Below are 18,681 nucleotides of genomic sequence, written 5' to 3'. Positions count from 1 at the left end.
AACAGCTCTTGCATACCTGACTTTATTTGTTTCCTCCCCCGCCCCCCCAGAGTAAACCGATCGTTTGATTTGTGCATATTACATCGAAGCCTGCAGTCCATAACTCGCATGATATGCTTCTAGAGAGCTCTGGTGGCCAGCGGAGGCGCTTGAAGCCATGTGAACCCCCGTGTGTCCCGGGCCGATTCCCGTCAATTTTCCAGCACTCCATCGGATTATAAAGCAGTTTAATGGGACATATATCCACATAATGTCTGGGGAAGAGCCCCAGTGGAGCCTGCAGGTGAGTTGTTTTACGCTGTGAAAGACAACGTGCAGGACCAGACTGTCTGTGAATAAAGACCCATATTGTCAGGTCTATTTGAACTGATGAGGCCGCACACTTTTATCTTCTGGAGTCGATAAAATTTTTTTTTAAAAATGCAACAAATTGTAGATTCAGCCAATGGCCAATGTAATCCTCTTATCCTCAATTCCTACAGGACAATAAACACAACATTATGACAACAGTGCAAAGACGAACAATAGATGGTATGACAGGAAACAAGCTTTGAAGAGAGCCAGTGTGTGTGTGTGTGTGTGTGTGTGTGTGTGTGTGTGTGTGTGATGTGCTGGAGACTGAGAGACATCCTAAAAAAAAAAAAGAGGCTTCCCGTGCTCCACTGCCAGAAAACAGTGTTGCTTGTCTCGTTTTCTCGGCCCCACATGCTGGCAGAACCACTCCATTACCTTAGACCCAACTCTGCTGCTGCCATCTATCATGTCACCAGTGTTGAAGGAATGGGAGCGCCTGAGCAGAGTTCTGACCATATGGCCCACCTGTGCATCTGAAAAAATGCACACCTCCGGTACTTTAACATGCCAACCTCTCACAACGAGGGGAACATGTGCAGCACGAGGGTTTCTATTAATATGCATATGGATCTAAACCCTTTCTTGAACGCTACTTTAATGCACACTTTATACGGTTCACCTGTAAAATATGATGCAATCCAATGCAGTAGATGTTGTACTGGACTATTATACTAAGGTGTTTCTCGGGTTTAAGGGGGGTAAAATAGCAGAAACACATTTCAAATATAATTCAGTCCAGTACAACGCTCATAAAAAGGAAGAATATGTGCAGAACTGTGGTACTGGAATGCATTCGGTTTTAAAAAGGTGTACCTAATAAAGTGACCAGGGAGAGTGCTTCAATACTCACGCATTCTGACATTTAGATGAAAAGAAACTATAATATTCCGATAGTTCACCTCGGGCAGAAGTCTTTGTACTCTGCGGTGCCAGCAACCGTTGTATTCATCAGCAGCGTGAGCTTCCCGATGACATCTGAAACGCCACTAAGTACTGCTGCTGTTGCAGGAAGAGAAAGGGTTCAGCAGGAGGCAGACATTTGCCATTAACCTCGCTAATAGTCACTCCGAGGAGAGAAGCAAGTGAAGCTCAGAGGCCATTAACACTGATGGGTTGCATCTCCGGCAGGCTGGAAGGTTCGGTTGCACTGCCGTTTCCTGCAGGAGCAGAGCGCTGCAGTGCGTCCGGAGGTTGGTTTCAAACCAAGGAGGTGGGAATTAAAAAAAGATCGATGGCAGCAGTGGCCGTGTTAACAATGTAACTGCTCTTAAAGGACGTAGGTAATAAAGCAGGTTAAAGTTCTGAGTATAGGGCTGCACAATTAATCCACTATTAATCACGAGCACAGTTTTTGGCTTCTCGCAATCAAATGAGCATGATCGACTGCTCGGCTCATAGAAAACTACGCTATCCAGAGTAGTACAACAATATATTGTATATTACTACTCATGGAAGCTTACTTTGAAGTCGTATTTTTAATGCAAATATGTGTTAGTTAGCAGGAATGTTGATGCAAAGATGTGTACATTAGCAGGACTGTTGCACACGATGGGAATGAAAGCAATTCTCTGTTTACGTCAATGTGAAAGTGAAATACAATGTTTTTGTCACTAAAATTAACGAATGATCAAGTAAAAAAAGTGTTCTCAATATTGGAGAAAAAAAAAAAAAAAAAACTAGCATCTTGGCTGTAATCGTGCAGCCACAGTTCTTTCTGAGTGTCACTTTAAGACATAAATACAGACAATTATGGATGATTGCATGCAGGATTGTTAGCCTGGATGAGTTGAAATGGTGCATACCGCTCGTTCAAGAGCTGATCCAATTCTTTCCTGCATGCGTGCTGGGTTTTTTTAGAGGTAAAACTAGCAGGATTTGGATTGAAATCTCCAACACTCACATTTTTAGCTCTTATTGTGAAACAGTAATATATATATATATATATATATATATATATATATATATATATATATATATATATATATATATATATATATATATATATATATATATATATATATATATATATAGCCCATTTTCATTCCCTTTGCCTATGTGTTTGTATTCCTTTTTGTCTCTCACCCCGAAAACAGCAAGCAGGTGAATCGTGTGTGAGGAAAGAGGGTTACACTGCAGTCCAATAATAGTCCAATAGCAAACAAATTTCCCTCACCATGCTTCCCTCGCTCTCTCTACACAAGTAAATGCAATATACACAATCATATTTAAATGAAGGCGAGAAGACAAGGAGAGGAGACGGATGGCTTGGAGGCTTCGGATGGGGGGGCAAGGGGGGGTGGTTGATTTACATGCTCTGTCAATTCCCTGTTGCTCGTGGATATGCATAATTCATCCGTTCTATTGACTGCTGGAGAATTCTATTAGGTGATAGAGTGATACTCTCAAGAACAAAAGATGACTGCCCTTTTCATGAGTGTCATCAGGACCTCTATGTGTGATGAAACCCGCGTCGCTGTGCCCGCTATCGACGACGCGCGGCGCATTTTTGCCAAGATGCGCGTTTTCAACATGTGGACTGAGCGGCATCAAGAGTTACGTATTCAGTCACGGTGCTGCTTGAGCTTAAAGCAGAATAAATAGTGAGCTCGGCGTCCTTGGCAATAGACTTTGCTCAGAGCCTAAACGAATTTGAGGCTGGGATCTGGTAAATAAACAAACGGCGTGTTACAGCAGAATGCAGTGTAATTGATACGGCAATAGCAATCGTTCATTCAAGATTGTGGATATATACTTGAGATTAATAATTTCACACAAGAGAGCAGAGTAGAGAGTCTGTGAAGCGTCTCCTAGATGTCTGGGGAGAAATTAAATGTGCGCATTAAAAACCGGTATAGAAAATTTTACAGTTTATGGGTGCAATTTGGTAACAGAAGTACGGGGAAGTGCAACAGCTTGTCGAGCCACGCGTTATTAGTGAGTGTGTAGAAGACGTCGGAGAACGGCCCAAAATCTAGTGGCCAGATATATCCATGCATTTTGGTGGAGAAACGGCGAGAAATTACCAACAACCACAGACACATTGATGCCGTTGGCTTCAAAAGGGTCTATTAATTAAGAAGACCAACGATCTACTTGGTCAATCTATAAAACCATATTCAAGTCTGTCATTTAAAAATCATTGGACCTCGGATTTTTTATAAATTAATTACTGGGATCAGACCACATGATATCAACCCTGACGATCACAGTGGAAGGTAATCGACGCGTCACGATGTTTAGATTTTATGTCAATGAACTTCTGACCATCGCCCTCCCCTCGCTTCAAGTATGCCACACACACACACACACACACACACACACACACACACACACACGCAGCATAAAAGAGTCCTCCTTCCCGGTTCACTTTCATTCATAAAAATATGTTTCCATTCACAAAAACTCGTCGTCACACGGTGTCCGGTGGCGATCAGAAGCCGTGCCAGCGTTTCCTTTCCGAGCGCACACAAGTATGTGAAGACCGCTTGCTATGATTGGTCAGGGTCCAACAGGCCGTCAAAGATGTCTCTGCCAAGTCACAGCGAGACTTTATGAGTGTGACGATCGGCTAATCCGACAAGGTGACCGTCTCAAAAGACGAGCACATTGTGCAGCGTGATCGCAGCGTTCTGGGCTGGGAGGAGATGTAGACAGTAGCTCAGCAGAGAGATATCACATTCTCCACAACTGAGAGTTTGAAAACCACCTGTTCTAAATTTCCGTCCCAGGTCTTCGCTCTGTCATCGCAGACATCAAAGAGTTTCAGAGCAGCCTTTAAGTCCTACACGGCAATATGGACAGGTGATACAAAAGAAACAGCAATGTCTGTCTGTTGGCAGGTTATGGAAAAAAACTACTAATGAGACTCTTCAAAGACTTAAGACAGAAATCCCACTTTTAAAAGAAATCCTTCCCATGGCACATTTAAGACATTTGAAGGATTCCACTGTGCCTTTAAAAGTATTCTCAAGTACTTCTGAGGAGTCAGTCTGCCAGCCAGCCGAACGACTAGCGAAGAATTACAGCGGAGAATTAGACATCCGAGAACCTGTATTGTCTAAAAAAAAAAAACACCACAATTTATGTTGCACTTTCTTTTGAATCAGCTACATTTTCCTGTGGAGTAAAACTGCCTCTCTGCTAGAGAGAGAGAGAGAGAGATGGAAAGAAGAACAGGAGACACGACCAAGTTGAAGCACCGGCGGCAGAAGCTGAATGTGATAATCCCCGCCGCCAGTGAGTCACCCTGCCTTCAATCGGTGGCTTTGACACATCTTTATAAACTTTCATCTCATGTCTACAGCTTCGGCGACGCCGCTTTCAAAGCCCTGTTTGTGCTGATCACCAAAGACCAATTAGACTCTCTTTGCTGATTCCTCCCCCTCTCTCCCTCCCGCTCTCCTTTGGACTGTATGCCACACTGATTCTTAATTGACAGCAGCTCTTCTATCTCTCATGTAATGCCTGAGAGGGACAGGGAGACTCTCAAGGAGACAGAAAAAAAGAAAAGAAAAAAAAACACAAAGTTCCACTGCTTTTCGTTTTAATTGTCAAAGTCGTATTAAAATCAAAAGAAAAATCTCGGTAATGTATTCGCCACACAATCCGTTTCTAGGTCCACTTCAAGACTTCCCGGGTTGTTCAGGGTACGCTTGCTAATTACCCGCGAAGGCACACCAGGGGGGCGGGTGTGTGCATGCTGGAGAGCGTTTTGCCATCAATACAAGGTAGATTAACAAGTACCTTTTTATCCGGCTCCCGTTGGAGGTCGGAGGAACTCTCAGAGGGTTCCGTTGGTGTTCAAGACATTTAAGATATGGCAACGTACTTGGAACTTAAGATTGCAGGGTCTAATGATATTCTAGCTCACACCACACCGGGGCCTTGATGACCTTGCAATTAATTTCACTGAAGGTGAAAAAGAAGAGAAAAAAATAAATCCCATTCTGGGCTCGGATTTAGATGGATGACCCTTATTTTCAGCGTTTTGCTTTCGACCCACAAAAGTTGCAACGTTATTATTCTGCAGGACCGGTACACAGGGTTTAGGCCAACAAAGTGCTTTCTTACGGTAATTGGAGAGAATCAAACTCCCCTTGTCCATTGTAATTCTCTCAGAGGGGATTTGAGCTGCTCTGGGGCCGAGCTAATGAGAGCCAGCGGTGTGAGAGCACAGGCGCTGTGACACTCTCTCTCTCGGCTCTTAATTTGTGAGCTCCCCCTCAGCCGGCAACCACGCAGCCTCGTCTCCCAGCTGGAAGGGGCTCGATGACACGTCCAGATATCCCCACCAGCCCCGCTGCCGGCGGAAAGGCATCGACACCTTGGGAAGCAGGCGCCAGGATTAGGCCTTGTGTTAACTTGTGGAGACCAGAGACATCATGCTCTCAGTACGTGTGAGAACCAGGGCACAGCAGCGTCTGGCTTGAGAGCAACTGCTGTTGATTTTTAAAAAGGCTGGTTTTGAATAAGTTACAGCACCACCAGTTTTCTACACGAAGGGCAAAACGGCGCGGTGAGTCAAAGTCACAGCCAGAGTTCATGCTCATACCTTTCTTCGAGCAGCTTGTCTCCAAACATCCAGCGGACGTGCGGCGTAGGGAAACCGCTGACAAGGCATGGCAGCAGCACGCCGGCGCCCACCGTCTTGGTCACCGACGCGGGCTGCACCAGGAACTCCGGCTTCCGGTCTTCTCCAGTTTCTTGGAAAGAAGAAAGAAGAAAAAGGTCAGGGTTATGGCCGAGGTGAGTAAGTGAAGCAGAGAAGCAACCTTTTACAATATAGGGTGTCATCCTGTCTTAAAAACTTTGCAAAAAAAAGGACAATGTCTTCCCGACACCCACACCAAGAACGGGCAGATGAATAATGTCCACGTTGACGTCTGGGACAGCCGAGCTCTCAGCTCTTTAGGAGTTCAAAGAGATCCCATATAATTCCAGCTGCAACTAACTGGCTGAATAGCACACTGCAATAACCAGTGGGTTGCCGTGGGACCGCAGTGAACACACACACAAATTCTATAAAGCTTAAACCAGGATTTTAATTAAAAACACAGAAATGTATGAAATCTGCATCTTACCCCCCAAAACACCCACGTTTCTACTCTCAAGCTGATTTGTTGCCACTTCAAAAGAAACCAAACAACAACAAAAATGTATTTCTGTCGCTTCAACATCTGGTTGCATCCAAATAAAATGTCTTGCAATTTCCTCACACAACTTTATCAGTTGTCCTTTCGTATGCATCTGGCCTTTAGCCAATCCAACACACACACACACACACACACACACCCCCCCCCCCCCCCCCCTGGAGGAGACACACAGAGATAAAGACCCCCACTGGGGTCTTGTTGAAGTCTGATTTACGACCTCTAATATCTTCTGTGCTGCCAGGAGCCCGGTGCTTAACAACTCAGTAAATAAAACTTCTGGAGGGGGGGGGGGGCAGCCATGATGGCATCCAGCCCCCTTTTGAGCAACAGCTGAGTTACTGCAGCGTTGCTGATAACCTCGCTGGGACTTCTCCCACTCCTTTTGGCATTCGACCATCTCAACAGCGGAGCAGATTTCTCCACGCTGAAAGCTAGTGAGCGGCCCAAAGACGACGGCGTGTGCCACTTTAATCAAAATGAGGCACGGAACTATATTTTAATCTCAATTTACTGCACAAGTGGTTCAACAATAGAAGTGCTAGCATAATTGCAGTGTAATCAGGGGTGTGGAAATGTTTTGATTGAAGGGGTTTAGTGAGGACAAGCCAGGGAAAAAAAAACTATTTAACTGTTAGATAACAATGGACACGTCGTGGCCAACAAGTCGGAAATCACTCCAGTAAGCGCCACGGGTTTGACTGGAATCGCAAGAATTAAAATCCTACATAAACTCTCTGATCTGCGTAGTGCTGCAGGGAGGATGTATTTCCGTAGGCATCACACTGATTCCCTGGCCAAGAGCCAATTAGATCCTTCAACTGGATTTTGGATTATTTCAGAAAACACTGTACATGATACTTACAAGTTTTGTTTAGCAAGGCAATCTTCACGAATTAGCACCACTTTTATGTGGTAGTAAAAGTTAAAAAAACAAAAACACAAACTACCCCACGAAGTGTACACAACGAGCCTGTGAACCCGGACTAGTTGGCATGTGGAAGTTTTAGTTTCAACCACCTTTTTGAAAACGCATTCAAAGAAACCCATCAGATATCAGTGTTTAATCAATAAGCTGCATGTCTCACTATGTGGTTTTACGTGGAAGGCAACATCAGGTTTGACTTTATAAAACAAAATGTGAAATTATTACACTGATATTTATCAAGATGATAGCAATAGTTTGGCATATTGTCAGCAATAGCCTGATCCAGATGTTTGAGTCGGTAATGAGCCGATTGCAGCGTCGGTATCCGTGCATCTCAAGTGGTTGCTGTCAAGCGTATCATTCCTGCAGCATTCTATCCTCACTGGACAACATTTTCCTCAAACTACCTGGCAGTACTTGGAGCTGGGCCTCGTCACTGGCCTTGGACAACCCCACATTTTCCACCAGGCAGCGGTAGAGGCCGGCGTCTGCCTCGGTGGCGTTGGTGATCACCAGGGCTCCGCTGGGCAGCTGGACCAGCCGGGCGCTCGGCTCCAGCGGCAGGCGGTCTTTCTCCCACCTGGTGAAGGGCACCAGGTCCGAGTTGACCTCGCAGGCCATCACCTGGTTGTTCCCAAGATGCACGGCGGCCGGCGACGGCTGGCTGGTGAACCTTGGCATCCCTGAAAGGCAACGACAAGACACAGCTGTTAAACATCGCTTCCAACATCAACGGAATAATTAGGATTTGTGGAACATTTCAGAAGTGGGATGAAATAAAGAATTAAAATGGTCTTCTATAGTCTTCCATTAAAACATTTAAAGGATCCGACCTTCTTGGTATGACCGATGGGATTCTGGCCTTTGACAGAGAAGATAGATACTAATGTTATGCCTTCAAGGCTGTGTTTTAAATTCGTTAGATTTAACTCAACTTTCAACTCCATTTATTTGCAAAATATTTGGAAGTAAGCCATTCTTTTACTCAGCCAGGCTGGAAAAACAAACAGACTGATCTTGGACCTTTAACAAATCAGCTCGAGAATTTATACAAACTATCTAAGTATCTGTTTTAAACTATGACAAGATGTATATTGGGTCTAATCTTTAGAGCTGAAAACACAACAGAACACTGGAGGCGACATCTCGCAATCCATCGTCAGGACAGATTCTCAGGAGCAGAAAAAGAGGACAAAAAAAATGCAGCCTCCCCCGACCTCATGCACACACACAGAGTTGCGTAGCACAATCACTTATGATGCTGGATGTTAATTTGCCACGCAGAGCAGCAGACACACAGCACTAATTAAAAAAGGGCTGGATCCACAGGCTGTTTGTGCTGCCGAAACCCCCACGCTCAACTCGACGCTAAATAATTATTTCCCGCGTTTGAAACCATTGATCTGAAACCAACACTCGCGGGCCGCGCTCGAAACAATCGCAAACAACGGCTTCAATGAAAAACAACGTACAATATGTGAACCGCAAATGGTATTCTTGGGTTTATAATCATAAATAGGAAGGCCACTCCATCTATAATAAAACATAACTTCCATGGGCCTCTTAGAGTTTTGGTTATCGTGTGTGTGTGTGACTAAGGATGAAAAAAGAGGCTCGTTTTCGTGTTATTTATTAATGCGTTTCTTTGCCTGCTGTAACTGTGCGTCGACACAGAAAGTGATGCTGACGGCTCGCTGAGTGATGACTTGTCGTCCCTGCCCTCTCACCTACAGACAGCTCTTCAAATCCCCTGCCAAGAATGGCTCCAGGGTAAATCACACTTTAAGATAAGGCCCCAACAGCTACAGATTCCCGTCTGGTCCGGGCCGACGTGCACAGCTCCTCTGAGCACAATAGTTCAGCTAATATGGGCTTAGCCGATCCCAGTGCTGATATTTTTCTATCGAAGCTGCCAATCACCTACTGTATAATCATGCCAGGGTGGAAGAAAAGCCTCCGCTGAATCATTTAGATTAGAGTCACCAAAGCTCCCCGCTGAATCGAATACTTTTTATGATTAGCAGCCGTGGTGCAGTCTGGGTAATCAGTCTCACCAACATCAGGGGAATTATTGGCTTTCAAAGAAGATACATAGAGAAAAATGTATATAAAAAAAAGGTTATATGGTCAGGAGGATATAACAGCAGCTACTTGATGGTGGTGTTTAAATGAATGAACTGAATCTAAATGTTCTTTCACACTATCAATTATAAGCTGATATACGCTCATGTGGTCCTTTATCTCTTACCTTTATCTATCCAGTTATGCTGCTATATGTTACTGCTATATTTTAACAAAATGTGCGTTATTCTCTCTGTAAAGTATTGTCCTATATTTACCGTTGTGTTTCGTGTTCCTACAGCGAGTGTGTGTCACCGCAGCAGTTCAAGTTCTTCAAGTGGACAATATGGGGACGGACGGCAGTGGATATTTAATAAAAAAAAGGACAATGTATGCTCGACATACAGTCAAGCTGACGTGTTTGTCCAATATGGCTCGACAAACACCGACAGAAAAAAAAATGACACAAGCTCACACTGCGCTCAATACACTGAACAACTCAGCGCTCTTATCTCCACGTATAAAACACAAACACTTGTAGTAACTGCCAAGCGAACCCGAGGCTTCAGCCTGCCTTTAACTGAAACCTTAAGACAGCGGTTCGGCTCGGGGAGCAGTGACATTTCAAACGATGGAGGTTGAGGACCATGGTCCGAGTTAATGCGCCTCAGATCTCACAGCTACACAGAGGCGCAGCTTTGTGGAACGGCCTGAGACCTGACCTTTGACCCCAGTAGAGGACGACGGTTGTCTGCCGACACGACGAGGGATGATGGTTCCACAAAGACCCGCCCTTTACAAGTTCAGTTCAGATCCGAGCGAGCCTCGGTCTGAGCGGTTCTTCCAGCTCTGAATCGACTAATCCTTTGTTCCCCTGCCGTCATCACATCTCTCCAGGCTGTGTGTGTGTGTGTGTGTGTGGATCCCGACTCACACGGGTGTGACTCGAGATGTGGCCGGTGTTAATGAAGTGGATGCTTCATGTTACGATGTCTCGTACACACGTGTGTGCTATGTGAAGCAGCTAAACGTGTTAAAAGTGTGTGTGTGTGTGTGTGTGTGTGTGTGTGTGTGTGTGTGTGTGTGTGTGTCAGGGCAGTCGCATTGTAGATGGGAAGCGGCGAGTGTCGATGCCAGCACTATCGATTGCAATTAATCACAATTCTCCAAAGGAATCGACTGGGTGGGAGCTTCATTGTGCCCGCCCCTTGCTTAGCACATCTATTGAACAGCAACACCTACTACCGGAGCGTGATGAGGCCGAATGATTGCAAGAGAGCAATAATGTCTCAGTGGTCAAAACACAATAGTGAAGAGCGTTTAACGCTGATGGAAAGCAGTTTCTCTCATTTCAAAACGGCATACTTTTTTTTAATATATATAAATGCAACTGCTGATCTTACTGTGCCTTTCAAACAATAGTTTTCTTGGAAAATAAAGCAGATTGCCAGCTGCCTCCTTTGTGAAGAGCGGCTCGTTAGATTCACCAAACCCTACATCATCTGCGTGGCTTTACCAGCAGAGCTTATGATTCTCTGAATGCTAATTTCACTCTGATGAATAAATGGATGCGTCCATCACCGCGAGAAAAGAATTGCGCCGCAGAGAGCGGCGAACAGGCGTAACGACCGGCTGCAGCGCCGCAGAGCAACAGCGCACGCGCGCACACTTAAATCACACAGTTGGGTTTCTACTATTCTTAATTAAAATCAGGTATAGAATAACAATGAGCAGCTTAATGGAATATGCACACGGCTTTAAGGATCTCCCTCTAGATTCAACTGAATTAGTAACAGGCTGCAGAATGGCTGCCTTTCACCCGGGCTCAAAAGTACAACTGCACTCTATGTTACATATTTTTCAAGCAGTCGGTTTAAGTAATTAAGGGAAAAAAGTGAAACTGGCTTATATTTCAGGCGCTGCCCAGAGGGCTTTACCTCCTTATATGGTTCCAGTCTGACAGAGTGCTGTGTTTGGACTGGAGACATGAAATAACACATTTTCCACTCTGAAAATTTGGAACGTAAAAGAAGAAAAAAGTCAAGCAATAAAAAAAAATTTAAAAAAAGTGGACACCGATGCACCCGAGCTTGCTCATATTTTCCATTTGGCCTGGAATTGTTTATACCCAACTGATAAGATCTGACTTGAGTACGTCTGAACGGAGACGGCTGCACTTTATCTCAAGCTTTTCAGAAATTACCCTCAAGTGACTAATCGGGGCCAATAACACTGGTAGATTTACACAAACATTGCTACCAGCAGGGTTTAATTTCTCAATACAATTATGGAAGTATTTATTGTGACATCAACAAAATCCGACTAGTTTATGATTCAGAGGCATGATAATAAAACCCATGTATAACATAGCAGTCAAAAATCTGCTCACATTTATCTCTGTCACAACAACCGCATTCACAAAGAGGAAGAATAGAAAATTAAATGCTGGAGGCCTGGCGCTATAGGAACAGTCTATATGGTAATTCTTCAAATGCACAAATATGAACGCGTCAACTGATAACAAATACAAATCTATAATTACTAAAAACTGCATTGCACAAACCTTTGTTTTATCTACTGTAACAATTTGGGAGTCACTTTGGCAACGAACAGCAAAATACACCAAACGTCCTGCTAATGCTGTCAAAAGTTGATCTCCTTAAGAAAGACAAACGCGTTAAAGGCATTATGGGATACCACCCAAAACCATGGACGTTGCAACTTACTCAACTCCGAGGACTGGACTGACCAGTCGTTTGTGTGGTTTTCCTGCTGCGGCTAATGCCCCCTGCTGGCACAGCCAACGCCAACAGTTGTTTGAAATACAGTTGTACTTGAATGCAACACTGAGAACATAAAGACCGGCCGAGAAGAGCTATTGGAGATTTTATCCGGCGCATCGACAATAAAGCTCGGTAGCAGAACGATTGGAAGAACACGCGGCAGTAAATGTTTGTCTTTGGTGTGAGTGCCTTACAGTCAAAGAGCAAGGTATTCTCTCTGGATTTGACATTTTGCAATCGTGAACAATCAGCAGGAAGAAATACATCACAAAAGAGCCCGAGATCCCAATTTCTCTGGCAGAGTCAGTAGAGCAGAATGCAACACAGCCACAACTGGGACTCTCGTTGTGATCGCGCCATCATTTCCACTTCATCCCTCACCCTCTCTCTCCCCCTCTCTCTCAATTCAACAAGTGCACGGCCATTCTCCGGGGGTTGGTGACAAGTCATTCTGGGATATGTGGGAAATCAATACCTGAAATTGAAGCGCACAAGTCAGGTTGAAGGAAAAGTGGGTACACTAAGAAAGTAGATTAAAGCCCTTCAGGTCAGAATAATTCCTAGAATGCACCGACTGTTACAAATTGATATTTGCTAGTGTATGACCGTCTAAAGGGAGTCGAATTTTCCTTCAAAGAGCAGCAATCTTTCCTCCAGTACAATTGCTCCGCCTTTCCCGTCAACAATGTCCTTTCTCATCAACACATCTATTACAGTTCGCACACAAAGACAGAACGACGACAACAATCATATTGTTAGCGCTTCTATGAATTTCAATAGATGGAGCCAAATCAAGTTTGCTGAGCCAAAAAAAAAGAGAACAATTTCCGCCAGTGATGTGTTAGATCCAAGAGTACATTACACCGAGTGTGAAGACATCCCATCAATGGCAATGGGAATGTGAGACTTGGAATGGAGAATGAGGGGAGTGGCTTGGTAATCAAGTAGTCTCCCCTCCCCCCCCCCCAAGAAGAGAAAAGACAATAATGTCTATTAGATGTATTGGCTTTGAGAAGCGTGTGCTTAGCCAAGGTCTAAATGTATTTCCCTGCTGTAAAATCTCCCTGTACAATTATGTACAATACGTGCTTTATTCAGTTCAGTGCCTCTTTCTGTTCCTGCTCCCTTAAAGGCCAGCTGCAGCGTAAGTGATTATTAATTCCCTAATTAAAGGTTTCAGAGCTTCGGGGGAGAATATTCTTCCATTACAGGAAATGGTGCCATTCAGCCGACGTACCCGAGGTTATAGTCTCACAGTAAAACAGTAAAGCGCTCGCGCCTTATTGACAGTTTGGATTTCGAGAGGATTTTAAAAAACGTACAATTAAAAAAAAAAAACTCCAGAGTCAGTGAGTTATCAGTATTTTGGTACACCTGCACATTCTCATCCAATATTTAAGACTGCAACGCATCCCTCCTTTAGAAAGCTGAAAGTTTTCAACATGAAATTAGTGGAAAGGTTGGTGTTGGGATCGGAATATCTTACATTCTGTACACCTCGAGTGTGAATTATTCATTGTATCGCAGAGGAAAACAAAATAAAGATAAAAGGAGTTACATCAACATCTATCCGACTGTCGACAAGCACTGCATATTACAAACTGTACTGCAGTGGGATTCATTGTGCGGTTGATTGCGATAGTTTGCACGTTATGAATTGGTAAACGAGTGCTATATATATAAAAAATAAAAAAAAGACAAAGTGTTTCGACGTAGACGCTTCTGTACCAGTCCTGAGGATTGCATGTGATATTTTTCTTCAGAAATGTTCTCGTGGTAGATTAAAGCCATTAATTTTTTTTTGGGATATTTCACTTATTTGAGTGTCATGCATCCAATTTCAGGGTTTACGTTTGACTTTTAAGATTGGATGAAAAATGCCAGTGGGGTGATTCCTTCTGGGCTTCTGCAAAAAAAAAGCTCTACTGGGCCAAAATGTTCAGAGGGTTTAACAGGAGAAAATAAATCTCCCATTGGTAAAGCATTGGTCATGTGCGATTACGAAAGCATTGATGCAAGTGGGGATTCACGAGCGGGGCGGTAAACAACTATCGGTTGCATAAGAGACAGATGCTGATATTTCTGCTATCAAACTTTAATTGCATTGTGTTTTGAAACCCAGTCAAACGCATTCCCTCCAAACAACATAATAGACAACATTGTTCACCCGATATCGCTCTTAATAAAAAAAAAGGCACTTCAGGGCTAATTGCGCCGAGAGGAGAAAAAAAGATTATTCTATCTCTCTAGTGCAGCCTCGATCATTGTGGAATTTAGCTTTGATGGGTGGTGCTTTAGTTATGTTCTAAAGTGGCTCTGCATGTTGCAGGGAAACCACAGCATGAATTCTTTAAATCCTACGCCAAGAGGGAGTTTTACTTTAATACAAAGATGTAGTATAAAAACAAAAAAAAGGGGCTGATTGAAGTGTTTCACAAAGAAAACCTCAATGTTTAAATACAAACTTTGCATGGCATGATAGTGGTAGATATAATAGATGCATAGCCAGCAATTTATGAGAAAGACTGTGGGTGTTCATCTAAAAATATACATATACTTGCATGTTCAGATCTGCACAACACAAGAGGAGGAAAGACAAACAAAGTCAAGAGAAGTGAGCCGAACAGGAATTGTGAGGGTCCCGTCAGCTCGTAAAAGATGTTTGCTGATGTTTCTACAGTTAAAAAGGGGACCGGCAACCTTAATCCTGTCGGGGGGGCTGACAGGTGGGAGGTCTCCCAAGATTGACAAGAATGAAAACAGGATTAATTAATGACAGTGTTGGAATCTAATAAAGGAGTCAGCGAGGCCCTGCATCATGCATGAAGCCTGACACGCGGAGGAAGTGATGAAACGCACTGCGTCAACGTGTTTGTCTTTTCCACCAACGCGGTTACGGGGGAGGAGGGAGCTGCCACAACAAAGAGGATGCTGGGACCATAAAACTTGTCGAAATGTTCATTCATCAAATATGTTCAGTTTCCATCGGATCCAAACAGCTGTCTGTTCAAATAAACACACGACAATGAAACCGGTTTTACGACAGAGCTAAAAAAGAAACGGAAAGAGAGAGAACCGCTTACTCCAATAACCCTTAGGCACACCGAAACAACATGGGGGAAGTCGTGACGGGAGAACGCATCAGTACTTCTGAACTCGACGAAATGTGCGCAGAACAATGGCAACCGCAAAAAAAAAGGACACGCCTCTTCAGGACGGACAGGAGACTGACGGGTGGCGTTCCGCGGGAGTCGGCGGCTCTCGTTTCATCTGCCGGGCTGTAACAAAAAATGGCCCTCGGGTGCAGGCGATGACAGCAGGAGCACATCCTGACCTTGTAACCAGTCACTGTCTCCACTTGGAAACCACTTAGAAGACAACTGGTATCGCAGAATGACAACAATTGGTACATTTTCCAACGTGACAACCTTCGAGACAGTGGTGACAGAGAAACAGAATCATGTCATTGTTGAAGAACAAAAAGATGCAGACAGAAAACGTGGTGGAGGAGTCGGCGGCGTGTATTCGGGGGCGTTGATCCACAGCCAACACACACACACACCTTCAAAGTGTTTTAAGTTAACTCTGCAGGGCTCGACGTCTCTGATAGCTCTGAGCCGGGGGCGGGATATCTTTAGCTGCTAAACCACTCCGGGTGCCGACCAGATGTTGCACAAAGCGCGCCCTTCTAAACATTTATGACCATCAGCGGACGGGCCCCGAGGCGCAGCTGCTGTTTAGAGGACAACTGAGGCGAGGAGGAGGAGTCACCGGCAGCCTGATTACTACATCTCTCACTCTTCAGAAGCGATTCGTCGCATTGTTTTTCTTCAGGAAGACGGGCACTACAACGTGCACTTTAGGGGCTCTGCACAAACGGCAGTACGCCGCCTATCCATTGTGCATGTAACGAGTGTGACAAGCCGCGCGTTTTGATTGCCGGATTTCTTTTGTGCGTGCGCGTGGTCGTAAATGCCAATGAAATAAACACACGATCAATTGTGTCTTGACGGTAAAATGACACGTGGGGATGAAGCGCAGTCGGCGCTCTTGACAGCTCCCGATTGCCTGTTGTGGCAAACAGACAAGAGAGGCTCCGGCGTGACTCCAGGATGGTGACGGATGGAGAAGGACACAAGACAGGGCTGGGTCAGCTGTTGTCATGGGAACGATCAAGGAGCAGGCCATCCAGCTTTCCAGTTCAAAGAAGAAGTGTGTTGTAGTTCCATAGGAAATAATTGGCAACTCTATACATGTTTAATGTCAACTATATTTCATGTGCATTTAAATTTCACTTTAACTGTTTGTATTCGAATCGACTAATGTGTGTGAGGAATGATGATCATCAGGATTGGGCGATACGGAAACAATGTCCTTTTTTTTTTTTATTAGCTAACATCAAGCGGCACACATGCTCGTACCATGATGGACAAAAAAAAGTAAATCCAAAGCCCTGAAAGGGCAAATGGTGATTAGCTGGATTTTAAAATCGAAGCATGTGCTCATCACAAAATTAGCAGGTCTTTGTTAGCTGCCATTATGGAATAAAACAAGTCTACTAATACTGCAGGGAGGAGGAGGAAGCAGCAACGGCAACACAGAATTTATAGGACCCGAGACGCGTTCATCAAGCGACTTACAGCCGTTCCTTTAAAAACTAAATACATTCCATCTCTCTTAGATCGGGAGGGCTACACTGAATCGTCCGGCGTCAAATCCCAAAAAGGCACATACATTCTTTTTTTAAAATCAAGTAAGTAACCATGTCTCTAATTGTGGCTCCTGGAAGCCGGAGGGAGGAGACCGTGCGTGTCCATGTCGGACTAATGCAGCGCCTGCAGCCTGCGAGTCAGCATGCAAGTGTTTAATCTTTCCCTTCCCGTGTATCACATGTCTCTCCGGCTTCCCATGTGCGCTTCACCTGCTTACGGTTAGACCTCCAGCCGAGCCCGCTCCCTACGGTCTCTGGGAGAAAACAAGCCCTTTTTCATTACAGGTAATTGAGTTGTAGCTGAAACAATACTGATTGCATTAGGGCCTTTAATCATGTTAAGGTGTCTTATTTTATCACTGGGAATTTAGCTCATTCTTGGCCCATTTTGAGGCCGACCTTGTGCAGAGGTCGTTGCCACGGGAGACCGTGGCCGCGCCTGCTCCCATTACCCGAGCGCAGATAAATGCGTTGGCGCTACAAGCGTACAACCCTTTGCTCTCCGTCTCACCTCCTTTATCGGAGAGGAGAGGGGAGAAGGTAAGAGGAGGACGCGGAGAGGAGCTCAACAGAGCCGCCTCTGATGTCAGAGGAGTCACGGGCGCCACAATGAGGGACGAGTCCGTCGAAGCCGACGCAGGTGCCACCACGAAAAAAAGAGCAGCCATCACCGGCCCGTCCTCGCATCCTTCATCAAGTGCTTGTTTCCTAAAGGCCGCCCCCGAGCAACGCCCCCGCTCCTCTGGAATGAAGGGCCCCCTCCTCCCTCCCGGCTCAACAGGCCATCCAGATAAAGGAGCCAAACACACCGCTGTCCTGCTGTTGATGGACACACAGATACGAGCTGAAGGGATAACCTCTCCATCCATCCCTCCCTCCCTCCCTGCAGCACAGTCCAACCCCTCCTTGCAATTTTTTTCCAGCCCCTCTTCCTCGTTCCATGGATTACTCTCCACCGCACATTCATCCAGTTTCCGACCCCTTCCCATCACCCCCTCCCCTCTTTGCCCTCCACCTTCCCACCGCGTGTTTCACGTGGGAGCTCTTTTGTTTGCTGGAGAGAGGCATGCTGCTGCTGCCGCCGGTTCTTATCTGGGGATGTCGGCGGCACATCTGTAGATGCAATCGCCGGCCCTATTGCTGTTTATGCTCCAGCCCTGCAAGAGCAGCTAGCGGGGAAATGAGATGGATGGAAGACGTGGGGGGGGGGGGGGTACAAAAATGGAGGATCTTCCTCAGTAGAAATGATGAAGTAGGGAGAGGCAAGTAAAACCAAGACCTGGAGATGTCCAAAGAGGTAGAAGCCAGGCATCCACAGTGTGAATTCCACCCTCAATATACACTTCAGCAAACCACCTTCTCTTACAATACTAAAAATATATTTATTAAATAAATTAAAAAAAGCTGACCTGCAGCTTATCATCTTTGCACACTGATGAAAGGGCACACCACTTTCCCACAGAACTTTCCTGGTTTGCATTTGATAGATGGAAACTAAATGCAAATGTGTCAAACAGTACACACAAGCACTCAGCAGACTTATTATTTGGCATTTAGTACTCATCTTTAAAACAGTGTGTGGGTGTGTGCTTCAAATTATACCCCGGGGAAGCTAAGGTAGAACAAACAAAAAAACAATTCCTGCATGAGTGAGATTTGAAGTGAGCTGCGTTTTACAGAGCATCGTTGCACACA

General features: G+C 44.9%; 1 protein-coding gene across 1 annotated transcript in view; it reads right to left on the bottom strand.

Moving 5' to 3' along the window:
• Positions 1 to 18,681, bottom strand: part of neo1a (neogenin 1a) — a gene marked incomplete at both ends in the record, with an annotated part of 146,129 nt that overhangs the window by 62,521 nt on the left and 64,927 nt on the right. The window contains 2 exons of the mRNA XM_079217567.1: positions 5,906 to 6,056; positions 7,839 to 8,114. Coding sequence (XP_079073693.1) covers positions 5,906 to 6,056; positions 7,839 to 8,114 — 427 coding nt within the window. The remainder of the gene's footprint in view (positions 1 to 5,905; positions 6,057 to 7,838; positions 8,115 to 18,681) is intronic.

The sequence above is a fragment of the Taurulus bubalis genome (genome assembly GCF_910589615.1).
Source record: "Taurulus bubalis genome assembly, chromosome: 4".
Lineage (NCBI taxonomy): Eukaryota > Metazoa > Chordata > Actinopteri > Perciformes > Cottidae > Taurulus > Taurulus bubalis.
This window is presented reverse-complemented; position numbering and strand designations above follow the sequence as displayed.